At 33.1% G+C, this 13,259-nt stretch overlaps 1 protein-coding gene and 1 long non-coding RNA gene across 4 annotated transcripts in view; one reads left to right on the forward strand and one right to left on the reverse strand.

Annotated features, from left to right (window-relative positions):
* The window catches only part of LOC134851253 (uncharacterized), a 425,551-nt gene that overhangs the window by 394,493 nt on the left and 17,799 nt on the right, over positions 1 to 13,259 (forward strand). For all 3 annotated transcript variants that reach the window (XM_063867253.1, XM_063867255.1, XM_063867254.1), the window contains exons 4-5: positions 8,945 to 8,985; positions 9,857 to 9,988. In XM_063867253.1, the coding sequence (XP_063723323.1) occupies positions 8,945 to 8,985; positions 9,857 to 9,988 (173 nt within the window). The remainder of the gene's footprint in view (positions 1 to 8,944; positions 8,986 to 9,856; positions 9,989 to 13,259) is intronic.
* Positions 11,139 to 13,259, reverse strand: part of LOC134852135 (uncharacterized) — a 5,653-nt gene continuing 3,532 nt past the window's right edge. The window contains exon 3 of the long non-coding RNA XR_010164277.1: positions 11,139 to 11,383. This is a non-coding gene — a long non-coding RNA (uncharacterized LOC134852135). The remainder of the gene's footprint in view (positions 11,384 to 13,259) is intronic.

A 13,259-nucleotide genomic window follows, 5' to 3' on the forward strand; every position in this document is an offset into this window, starting at 1 on the left:
TATATCATAAATATGTTAATGGAACATTCTCTTCGAATTGCAGAGCAAAATCTTACTATTGGAGAGATGCTTATGATATACGCAACGTTTAGATGGTAAAGTCTATATCAAATGAATATGATCTTCACCTGATCGACACTGCTTGTGCTCACGGTTATTCAGCGCAGTATTCTTTCTACATTAATTACTCCACAAACTTAAAAAAGCCCTTGGAAGCTGATAATATTAACCGCGTTTTCCTGATAAAATATGTCTGTCGCCGCTCTTTGCTTAAAAGATTTATGCTTGCGATTAGCAAGCATTATCTAATCGGAATATGGACTTTTACTCGGGTTAACAACTAGTTTAACACAATCAGTTTAATCACTTATGATGATGTTTTGCAGCAAACATGCTCAGTTTCATGAAAGTTCAAATTTAACTACCGGGTACTAGTTACTACTCATGCTACATCTAGAACTCAAACCATTGTATGTGTAATTATAGAGTTTTTATATTAATTCTCTACTGATGGTTCATCGGCTTCAAGATCGTCGACTTAAGCTCTGTCGGTTCAGTTTTCAAATTATGTAGTCTACTCTACTTTGCATACGCTACTTATATGGCTACCGTGGATCTTATTTAGGCGTAACAAGAAATTTTTTCCTATTTGTTTTGTCAAAACTTTTTGTCAAAGAGTTTCAGCTTATTGGATGTCGCCTTCATATCTGTCGGCTTATTTAACGATTTCATTTCCTTAAAATATCCGGTAGTTCTCTTGTGATCAATAAGACTCGGCATCAATTTTTTGATTGCCCAAGTTCAACCACACTTTGAAAAACTTAAATAAATTCAAACACAAGCATTTTTTGTTTCTCGTTTTTCCACTTCCTTTTTTGATTGTTAAATAGTTCGAAGTTCTGTTATCTAATTTTTTAGCTTCATGGTGGGCTCAACTTATAATTGTAGTATCGCATGTGGTGCGAAGCTCAGCTTCGCTTCTGTATAGATTAATCTTATCTTTGACTCTTTAGTTTTGCCAAACTTTCAAAAGTTTTTTAATCGTTCAATTTCATAAATCTGGGAGCGTGATATATCGAATTAATTACAAGCTTTGCTAAATTACAAAGATGCAGCAAAATTTTCAGTATGGCCTTTGTCAGAAAATTGCAACCAGCGATGTTTTAGCGGAATTAACCGAAAAATGGAAATCAATAGTAACAAAGACAATCGATGATTTAAAAAAATATATATGAAAAAAAGGTTCAATATATGAAGTCGGGCGCTGCTCCTGGATAATTTGAGCTGCATTGTATTGAGGGCCTCGTCCATTAGGGCTTTTCAGCTATCTATCTAATTGTAATCAATGCGGTATGATCAACTATGGAGATTTAATTCGAAAACCGTTTCAAATGTGAATACTCAAGGATCTGTTTTGGCTTTTTCTGTTCTCAATCTGGATCTGTTCTGTACTAGGCTTTTTGTTCCGTCTATTGAAAAAAGGTAGGAACTTTGTATTCGGGTGTGTTTTTCTTTTTACTTTCTTTGTAAAATTTCCACGCAAAATCAGGTATCACAAATAATCATCGTTTTTTTTTGAATTTTTCAATAAAATTGTCGCCGTGTTGACAAAAACTGGTTCGATTGTTTTGAGATTCAGTCTAGTTTCGAGAAAGTAAAGCGATTGAGTAACGCTCGTTATATGCAAATTTTTTGTTTTTGTGACACTTTCACGATAAAAAAAAACTTGACCTCACCAAAAGAAAACTAGTTTTGGATGTATAATTTAGCGCTTGTTTGGCATAATTTGTTTCCTTTTTTTTCACTTTTTTATGTTCATTTTTTGAAACAAACGTTTTCAATCATGCATATTTTACTAATTTTCTACGCTGATTGTGAATAATTTCATTCTTTTTTTCTCGGTTCAACGGGGGTCAGCTTATGTTATATCGGCTTTGTCAATTTTATGATGCGTCGTTTCGCAGCTTTAGTCTCATTTGCTGTCAATTTTTGTCATACTATATTTGCGTTCATCGAAACTGGTGCGAATCTTCCCTTCGCCTGTGTTAACAGTTGATATCAGCTTTAAAATAACATGATTAGCTGTTTGGTATTAAAGTAGCAAGGAAAACTTTGACATCAATAATGTTGCTTTAAAAATTGGGAAAAAATCCAGCACTTTTTTTGGTTTTTCCCTTATGGATGTGAGTTGTTTTCTTTTTTGATCAACGTTAATTGTGAAAATTTAATTCCTTAATGCAAAAGTAAAAATGCAAAATTGAGATTGTAATCAGGTGTTCTGACTTCTTAGTGCAGTATTTAGAAACAGTAAGGGGATAGTATAAGCTTCAAGAAGTAGCTGTTTAAAGATTAATGAACGTTAAAACTGATTTATGCTTCTTTACTGGAAGTTGTGCTCTTAGCACTGTGCCATGAAGACTCAAACAGCTTTCTTATTATTAGTTTTAATCGAAATTTTATCTGAATTTGATGGAAAAAAGTGCGTAGTTTGCCATTTCGTGGTGAGTACGTATAAGAAAAGCAGTTGTTCGAGGGATATTTTTGTCTTAAATTATCAATGGTCAAAATTTACGCAATTAGAAATAGAAATTCTGTTGACAGAATTCAAGATTCAAAAGATCTATTTTTATACCTAGCATATGATATCGAACGTTCTGAGAAGAATTCAAAATGAACTAACCGACAGACCATCTAGTAACTGACACTCTGTAGCGCACTTACTCTGGACTGTTTGGAATAATCAATGCGGGGCACTAATCCGGGGTTTATTCCCAGACCTCAAAGTTTAGATCCTTCAGGAGTTTCTTCAATACTTAAAATGCAGTGGCTCAGAAACAACTTAATTATTGAATTTTTATCCTATTTAGTAAATTTTATTGAGTTTTTTTAACCTTATTTATGCATGCTGCATGTGTCGCCCTTTTTTGCAGCACAAAATGTAGAGCAAAGCTGCAGTTAAATAGATGGGTGTTATTTGGATTTAGCATTAAGTTTAAAAAGCAATTTTTAAGAGTCAATGAACGTAGTTCAGACTCTTTTATAGGTCGCGATGATTTTTTTCGTTTTCAGGAAAAGTCTTAAAATTTGTTCGGGCTCAAATTTACTTTTTTGCGGTTTGACCTTCGATTTTTTTTTAAGTTCAGTTCATTTCCTTCATTAAAGGGAAAACAAATTCCAAACGGCAAAAATCACAAAAAACGTGTTCGACTTAAGCTTCAAAAGTGGAATTAAGTTTTCAGATTTCCAAGCGAAATCCAGTTTTCTCAAATTTGGTTGTTTTCTATCAAAAAAGTGCCAATCATAACTTATCATCTATCTAAAAAGTGCCAATCATAAAGCTTTAATGTCATCTATTTCGAAATTTGTATTTTTTTCTGTTTACCTGCGTTTATTGACTCTTTTCCAACTGTCTGTTGGCTATGTTTTCAGTTTTTGAGATCTGCAATGATTTAGAAAGAAGTATATAAGTTTATTAATTCACTTAAATGAAAATAATGATCATGTTGTTGCAGTAGCGATTAGCAAGCGTTAATATATTTCAGAAAGAGCAGAATCAATCAATTTTGGATTATATCGAAGCAATAATCAATCGTCTATTTTAAATCATATTAAACGAAGGTAAGTAATGTTGTTTTTGAGTTCGTAGATTGCTCTTCATATAAACGTCTATTAGTGTCGCCGGAATATGAAGTGTTTTTGGGCAATAAACACCAAAGGCTAACTGTCGAGCCAATATCAATAAATAGTTCCCACTTATCTTTCGATAAATAGTCGAGCTATCAAATACGCTAGGTCTCAATACTTCCGTGTTCGAATTTTTTGTCAGAATATGAATTGATTAAGTTGTTTTTGATAAAATAAAGAATACAGTGTCTAAGGAAAACTTTATGTAGTTGTGACCGGGTAAATAAGAGTTCGAGTAGTCTTTGATTTTGAAAAATATGTTTTTTTTTTGTGAATGGTTGTTTTTTTCAATACAAGTTAATGATACATTTAATGAACAGAAGAGAAGCTCTCTCTGCAAATCAGACGCTTATAGTCTAGAAGGATAAGTGAACTCTTTATGGCGTAATAATGTTGATCTTAGCTCTGGGTCATTTTCCAGTGACAGTTTTGAACCCGTGGCTGTAAAACTCTGGCTCGTCCACTGAAAATGTTGCTCCCATAAGTATGTTTGTGTATGTTTACATCAGAAAGCTGACTTATTTGATTGCGTTTATTATTCCAATTCAATCGAAGGGCTGAAATCTTCGGAGGCATTCAAATGGAAGAATTGAAAAGGTGTTATATGCAGTAAAAACCAAAAGGTATTCACAGGATAAATTTTAAAAGCATAACTCTGAGTATATTTGTAATAAATGGTTAATAGTCGGGAATCTTGACTTTCTAGGGCAGTTTTTAGAAACAGCAGCTATAAGAAATAAATATGAAAATGATTTGGCACGAATTCGGTCTTTTTTCTATTGATTAATCTATTATTGGCATCACTTTCAACGAGACGAATTTTTCTATCAGGATTAGATTCAACACAAACAGAGGCGTGTTTTAGAAGTATTCCAAAGAGAGATATAGCCTCTTTGAAAATGAAGAAAAGGAAATCTCTTAAATGAAAAGAAGGCGAACTCAACTTTAAATTTGCACCATAAATTCAAAACCTTTGAAATTGACTCTTCTTATAAACAAGGATGTATAAACGCGAACAGTTCAATAACCTGCATCTTAATTAAGAACACGGATAAACGAAGCTTACATTGTTCTCCAACCTAGAGGAGGACCTTGATAAAGATAGTCTGGTTTAAAGCTCTCTTTTTCGCGGTATGATTTTTTCTGTTGCAGCCCGTTTTGCGAGTAACTTTTTGAAATACACTAATAACTGAATTAACTGAGGCTTGAATTACTCTCCAATAACAGAAGTTGAAGTAACGCTGAACTGTTCGTTTCAAAAGTAGGTGAAAATATTCGAATAGTTTTAAAATTCCAGTTGAACAAAAGTAACAGATTGATCTGGATTTGTCAAATTTGGTAAGTTTTATAATGAAAGTGTTAATTATTTAAGTTTCTTGAAGTGGACAGAGCTGTGAGGTGATGCATTTGTTCCAGGCAACTAGAAAATTGGAAAAAAAAAACGTTCAGTTGTTTGCTTTTTGTCTATTCGCATTTCTCATAAGAGCGGAGCTTGTTTGATAGAACGAGACCACCTTGTTGCAATTAATTTGCACATTTTTAGAAAAGTTTCTGAGTGAAATAGATGCGGAGTTTAAATATGGGTTATATCCATTTCTTGATTCGATCATTTTCGACGAGTGAAAAGGAACTATGACGTATGCTCGTTTTTAAGAGTCGATGAAGGTTTTGACTTTTGATTTCTTTTTAAGTTCAGTCTATTTCCTTTTGTCTTTTGATTTCTTTTTAGGCTCAGTCCATTTCTTTTGTCAAAAGAAAGGAAAACTCCACTATCGAACAGCAAAAGTGTAAAGGTCACCAAAACCGTGATCGACTTCTTATTTAAAAAGTGGAATAAATTTTCAGATTTCCCAGCGGAATAAAAATTTTTACCTTATGATCCAGTTTTCTCAAATTGAGTTGAATTTTTCAGTCAATATCGAATCGACTTTTCAGTTTTTTAAACTATCTTAGGCTGGAATTTTCTAGATATATTTTTAAAAAAGTCCGAAACTATTTAAACAAGATGAACTCGACTCAACAGCAGCCACCATGCTTACGAAAACTTAATTATGGCAAATCGATTCGCGCAATTAAATAGCTCGAAATTTTTCAAATTTTCATCACTCGAATAGCGTGTCTAGAACAACTCAAAACTTTTTGCGAACCGATTGGGTCTATAAAATAACTTGAAATAAATCAAAGTTTCAAAGTTTGATTTGCTTGCCTACAAAAACTTGAAAACTTTTTCGAACCGATTCGGTCTATGAAACAACCTGAAATATTACAAAATTTCATTGATTGAGTAGCTTGCATAAAAAACCTTGTCGTAAAATGATTTGCTGTATAAAAGAACTTGAAGTGTTTCAAAGTTTCATTAGTTGAACAGCTTCAATTGAAACATTTAAGTTTTTTGCCATCCGAATCACTTTATGAAATAACTTTAAATTTTTCAAAGTTTCATAACTTGATTGGCTTGCTTACAAAAACTAAAAATATTCTCGAAGATTCGGTCTATGAAATAACTTTGAAAATTTTAAAAGTTGTATCGCTTGAATGGCTGCAATAGACGAACTTAACTTTTTTGCCATTCGATTCCCTGCTTGATATAACTTCAAAATTTGATAGCTTCCTAAGAGAAGCTTGAACGTTTAGCGAACCGATTTGGTCTCAAACAAATTGAAAGTTTTCAAAATTTAATAACTTGAATATCTTGCTTAACAAAACTTGAGCTTTTCCCCGTCCTATCCGCTCTGTGAAATAACTTAAATTATTTCAAAATTTCATTGCTTGAAGTGCTTCAAAAAAGTAATTTTTCGCCATCCGATTTCCTTTATGAAATAACTTGAATTATTTCTAAGTTTCATAGCTTGCTTATAAGAACTCGAAATTTTCACGTACCTATTCGGTCTGAATATTCAGCTTGAATATTTTGCCTCCAAAAAACTAGATTTTTTGCGGACCAATATGACCTGTGAAATAACTTGAAAGACTTAAGTTTCGTAGATTGAATAGCTTGCTTAATAAAACTCTCGAAACGATTAACTCAATGAAACAACTTGCAATATTTTAATGGCTTCAATAGAAAACCTTCAACTTTCCGCCAGCCGATTGCTTCATCAACTAAATTGATTATTTCAAAGTTTCATAATTTGAATAGCAGCTTGCTTGAAAAAAGTTAAATTTTTCGCAAACCGATTTGGTCTAGAAAAAACTTGAAATATTTCAAAGTTTCATAGCTTGGATGGCTTGCTTAATAAACATCAACTTTCAATAACGAACCAGTTTTTTCTTTTGAATAACTTGAAATGTTTCAAAGTTATATCGATTGCGTGACTCCAATTGAAAAACTAAAGCTTTTCATCCGATTACATTGATGAAATAACTTGAAAAAGTTCATTGCTTGATTAGCTTGCATAGGAAAATTTTAACTTTTGCAAAACATTCCAGTCTAAGAAACAACTGGAAATATTTTAAAGTTCAATCGCTTGAATAGTTTGCTTGGAGAAACCGAACTTTTCGCTAACCGATTCGGTCTATGAAATTTATAATTTTTCAAACCGATTTATGATATGGTTTATTTTGAATAGCTTGATCAGGAAACCAACCAATTTTCTGCGAGCTAATAGATTATTAAAGACACGCTTGCCTTTTTTTAAATTTGTATTTCAAAAGTCGAAATTTTTTCAGCGAAAATTTTTCATCAGCTTTTTCCCGTCTCCTTGGGTTCATTGACTCTTTTCCAACTCTCTGGTGGTTCTGTTTATTTTGTTCCAGCCTAATTTTTCATCTCTAGTTTATAGAAAGCTTGCTGGGGGTTAATTGTGGTATCATATGAAAGCTTGAATGAAGTTGATTCGGATTCTAAAAAATTCACTGTGTCGAGAAAAACTGATCTGAATGTTTTGACGAAATTTGCATTACTTTTCCTGAATTCATTTGTACAACAACTTGATCATTATTTTAGATATTAATTGCAGTTTTTAACTAATTAAGTCACTCTCTTCAAAAACTTAACCGTAAGATGGAATTGTTTTTTTTGGAATTTTAAGTTTTTCAAATTTAATACCATTGTCGGACCTTTTTTTGATTCTCGCATAGCAACTGGCTATTTTTGTTTGAATTGTATTTAATGCTGCCTGCATTAGTTTTCTCAACACTAACTGGAAGGCATAATAGTGTACGGTTTTTTGAGCTATTTTAGACTACTTCAAAAAAGCGCAATGCGGGACATGTGTTGAAGCATATTGAATCTTGTGATCCCGAGTCCTAAAAAATCAAAAAGTTACCCTGTTTAGAGAATTATTTTTCTGTGTTACCTTTCTTCAGACTAAATGAAATGACACTGCGGTTTTAAATTAGTTTTGCTTTTTTTAAATTTTTTTTCCATATGTTTTTTTTTTCGTAATTTAGTCTTTATCGTAATTTAGTCTTTTTCGTAATTTCAAAATTTAGTCTTTTTTGTAATTTAGTCTGTACATTTTTTGGGTAGCTTTTTCTGCGTTTTTTCTCGAAAGTAGTGTAACTTTTTCTGCGTGATGTGATAAAAGGATTGACATAAAACTATAGTTTTTATGTCAATCCTACAGTCATATTCGACAGTTATAGAAATATAAGCAAACCGGACAACAGGTTTTGAAGAAATTGACATTTGATTGTCAAAAATCTCCAAAAACTAATTCTACTAGAGTAAAATTAATTAAAGCATAATAAAGCTATTAGAAACGGCCTAAATTAAGCATAAATAAGCATGCTCGCTCGCTTTTACTCACTCGAAATAACACGAAAAATCAAAAATTTCAAACCGGGTTTTTCTTAACACTAGAAACAATTTTCTTAGCATTATAAATTTTTAAATGTCGTTGGAATCATGACTGAAAGAGCTTTAAGATGATGGCTCATTCCGATGATTATTTGTTGTGCCTGATTTTGCGTGGAAAACAAAAAACTAAAACACCCGAATACAAAGTTCCTCCCCTTTTTCAATGGTTGGAACAATATGTCATGTGTCAATCTATACTAAGAATTCGTCTAAAATTTTGTTGTGTTTGATAAAAGCATTTAATATGAAAATGAATTGGACTGGGGGTTTTAGATGAAAATTTTTAACCTTTCTCGATTTTTTTTTTTCATTTTTCTCAAGCCACACTGCTAAATCCCAAATTTATGGTGCTCTGTTTATTTTTTTTGCGTTTATATTTTGTATGTTTTGGCTATGTCTATGTTTATCAATATAGAATGTGTACTAACGTGTATTAACGCGCGTTCACCTTTGTTTCAGGTGCCTTTCTTCCGAAGCGTCATTGCTCAGACTGTTAAAAGGTGCGTACATAATCGTCATAAATAATTTTTTTTCCAAATCATAATTAACTTCGGAATGGTAACTGATTTCTGTTTCTATCTGATCTTTTATACACATTAATCAAAACTGAAATTGTTTTTTTAAGACTGCATTGAATAAAAAGATTTATTTTTTGTAACATATAAAATTGCGAACATATCTTTAAAAGTGTGTTTTTCAAATTTGTTCCATCAAAGTGATAACTAAAATTAACTTTTTCTTAAAATTAAAGAAACAAAGCTATTTTTTCTGCAACATAATACATGGCTAACGTGCAATAAAATGGAAAAAGAAGGAAAAACGTTCTAATCTCTATAAAGATGTAAAAACTGTTCAAATAAGTTCCAGTTTGTATTGGAGTATTTAATTAATAGGTACTTGGAGGTACAGTATAGGCTGAAATAAATGACAGCTCGCTTCCGACCAATTACGCCTCAACTTCAATCAAAATCCTTACCTAGAAGCTTCCTTTTGACATTTGACCTTGATAACCGTTTAATAAAAATTGGTTGAAATTGAAACTTGGGGGTCAAATGAACTAAACGCCGTCTTTTTTTTGAAGGATTAAAAAGCTCCTGAAAATTAAAATTGTAAAAATAGAAGTAGTGCTTTCCGTTTTTTTGGGCGTGAAAACCAACAAAGAAATCTGCAGCGCTGATTTGGAAGGTGAAAATAGAATCAATCGATCAATTTTTCTCGTCGTATTTGCCAAAGAACAAGTGTAACTAGTCACGTACGCATTTCTCTAATGGCCCTGGCCTCTTCTTGCTTTTGCGATAGCTTCCAGGTCGAGCAGCTCAGTGTATCTCAGTGCAATAAATCTTTTTCTATAGCGGCGTATTGTTTTTTCAGCAACCTTCAACTCGAGGGATTCTTCAGACGTCGTCTCCTGGACCCAATCACCCACTTTCCACTAGAGAAGTACCCACCTGGATATGTTCCAGCAGCCGAGTTTGATGATTCCATTGACCTTTCGTGGCTAGAGTTAGTTATGATCTATTATTTTTTGTACTCATAATTAAGTGTTAAACAACGAAGTGATCACTTCTCGTCGAAGACTTAGGTATCTTAGTTTTCAGGAAAAAATTTATAGTTTGTTCGTGGATATATTTTTAATAGTCGATGAGCGTAGTTCAGACTCTTATATTGGTCTCTGATGATTTTATTTTCGTTTTTCAGGAAAAGTCGTAAAATGCTCTTATAACAAAAGAAGTGCATTCATACTTATAAATGCACTTATGAATGCCCTTAGATATAAATGCACTTCTTGAGTTCAGTTTCAAGTTCATTTGCTAGATATCAGGTAAAATGCACTCTCCATCTATGAAAGCTGAAATGGCGGGAAAACGTGATCGATTTCGAGTTTCGTAAGTGGAATTTAGTTTTTAGATATCCCGGTAGGATGCAAACTTTTCGTAGTAATCCAGTTTTCTCAGATTGGTTTCATGGCATTAAAAAGTGCCAATTCTAAATTGCTCATGAAATTCAAAGAATTTTACGGCCAAATATTTTTTGTTTGAATTTCGTTTGTCGATTTTTCTCCTAAAATTAAGTCAATTTTTTTTCTGTTGGTTTGCGTTCATTGACTCTTTTCCAACTCTCTGTTGACTGTTTTGAAGTTTCAAAAGTTGAAAAATTAAAAAAAGATCAGACAGTTTTTTGAGGTGGCAAACACTTTATAAACAGTTGGCAATGTTTCAAAGATGCTACTTGTTTATCATTCAGACCGTCTTTATCGCGAAAGTCTGAAATTAACCCATTCTGCTTTGTTAAAGTAGTTTTACCTTCCAAACCGAATTATCGGATTCATTTTCCAAGAATTGTCCCCGATGCTAATATGTAAACATTGTGTAAAGATATTTGCACCACCGATGCAGTGTAAATAGAACTTATAAGTTTGCCCGATATTGTTGTCGGCTTCGGAAATAATAAATACTTAAAAATTCCAAATTTCTGGTCTGAACTTTTACAAAAAAAACAGCATGTTTCAACTGGTGTGAATGAACAAGATTTGGATCAGTTTTATCATTTCAGAATAAACGGATGTATATCAAATAATTATCTTGTAAATATATATTTTTTTCAGAATCTTTATTTTTAAGTTGAATAAAATCAAATGAATGTTTCTCTGACCAGCTTTCAACATTGGACATTGATTCTTTTCAACCGCATTGGTCCAAGCTGGATGCTTTTCCCTTGTGGCCGGGGAGTGTTCATCATGCTGTTGTTACTGATTTTGCGAGAAGGATGGGCGCCCCTGGTTGAGTTGAGTCTGACGACTGAGCGATGAGTACTTTCCGAAGAGGTTTTGTTGTTGGGTTTAATTACGATGGGTTTGTTTTTGCGAATGCAAGGTTTAATCGAATCGTTGTCCTGGTCCTGCATGAAAAATTTGGTAAATTAAGTTTCAATGAACAAAGTTAGTACTCATATTTAGGTCGTGCGGTTTTTGTTTTTTTTAGGAAAAAGTACGAGTGGTTCACGCTCAACTTGGATCTTTCTTCAAGTTTTTCCCAAAGATTTCCCAGCCGAAAGATTTCCCAGCCGAAAAAAAAATCAACTTTTGATTTGATCGAAAAATAATCATGCATAAAAGTACTGCAGCTTGGCATCGTAATGTTGTTTGTCACGGACTCCGCTACAAGGCTCAAAAACATTTATTGCGGAATTCGCGACAAGGTTTTTCTTCGACTTTTTGTCCAATTTTTGCTGTTTTGGAATCCAGAGACATGGTTAAATCAATGTGAAGCTCCACATACTGCCTACAATGAAATCAAGCAGTTTCCAGAATCCACTAAAAGTATGCAGTATCCACTGACAAAGAATAATACATTGCATTAGTGGGCTCCGCGAAAAGACTTGAATCCGCAACTTGTCACCGTACAAAAAAAAATTTGTCACGGTACTCGCAACTGGCGAGCAGATAATTGTTGGTTCTAGGTTTAAACCTAATGTTGAGGATTTTATCCCAAATGCTGATGATTTTATCCCAATTGGTGGTGATTTCATCTCAATTGCACCTGATTACCGCTCAAATATTGCCAAGTTTCTCCCAATTATGATATTATAGTTATTGTTGATAATTTAATCCAATTGCTGATGATTTATCACAAACATTCAAATTGTGGGAGATCGACCTCGTAAATGAGAAGAAATTGGACGCAAAAAGTGTGAGGGAATATCTGATCAACAATTGGGGTTAAACACTGCAATGAATTGGCAAAAAATGGGTTTATTTTTTCCCAAACGCCGAAAAGCTTACCAAATTTTTACCCAGTGCTGAAAAAGTTCGAAGCATTTTTTGGGCTTCAAAGGGTTGCATCCTTGATTTGGGTTTAAATTGGCATAAAAATTTGTTTTGGGTTCCATAAACAATGATCAAGTCTTTGTTGAATTCTCCTTTTTTAATTGTTCCGACTTTCGAAGAAAATGAGGAATATTTATGCTTGGTGTGTTTTTTTTTTATTCAGTCAATTTTTGACTTGTTACCTAAGCGTTTTTGACGTAGTGAAGGCTCTTATATAGGTGGTCCTGTTTTTTTTTCAGGAAAAAATCTTAAAATATTGTTGAAAGTGACATAAATAGCACTCTTTAAATACGAACGTGGAAATGGCGCCAAAACGTAAACGATTTCAAGTTTCGAAAGTGGAATTTAATTTTTAGATTTCCTTTGGAATGAAAACTTTACCTGTTGATCCAGTTTTCGCAAATTGGGTTAATGTTATCAAAAAAGCGCCGGTCATAAATCGTTCTAGAAATTCAAAGAGCTTGAAGGGCATCTATTTCTCTCTTTGAAAATCGAAAGTTGAGATTTTTTCAGCAAAGTCAGTGTGTTTTTTATGTTAACTTGCGTTCATTACTCTTTTTCAATATTTGATCGGCTATGTTTTTATACCATCTGAGAGATATTGTTATCCTAAGCTCAAATTTAAAAAGATGTTTTACCTGTGATCATTGGCTCTAGCTATCTATCTCTTAATTATTCACTGTTTGAGTCTCTTTGAGGATCAACATACAAGTTATGGAATCCCGTGTTCGAGTTGTTTGCGGCATCCACTAACAAAATGCGGAATAAACTGATCAATTGAGCAATCTCTCCCTCCCCCCGTAATGACCAATTTCCCCCAAGCCAAAACCGTGAGACACTTCAAAAAGACGTCAATAAAAGCAAGTAGGTGGCTGATGTTTTCATAGCACGCAATCAAGGGACCGACTGATGTTCATTTTATATGAGTATCGAGAAAAATTTTGAAAG

This window comes from Symsagittifera roscoffensis, chromosome 7 (genome assembly GCF_963678635.1).
Source record: "Symsagittifera roscoffensis chromosome 7, txSymRosc1.1, whole genome shotgun sequence".
In the NCBI taxonomy this organism is placed as follows: Eukaryota; Metazoa; Xenacoelomorpha; order Acoela; family Convolutidae; genus Symsagittifera; species Symsagittifera roscoffensis.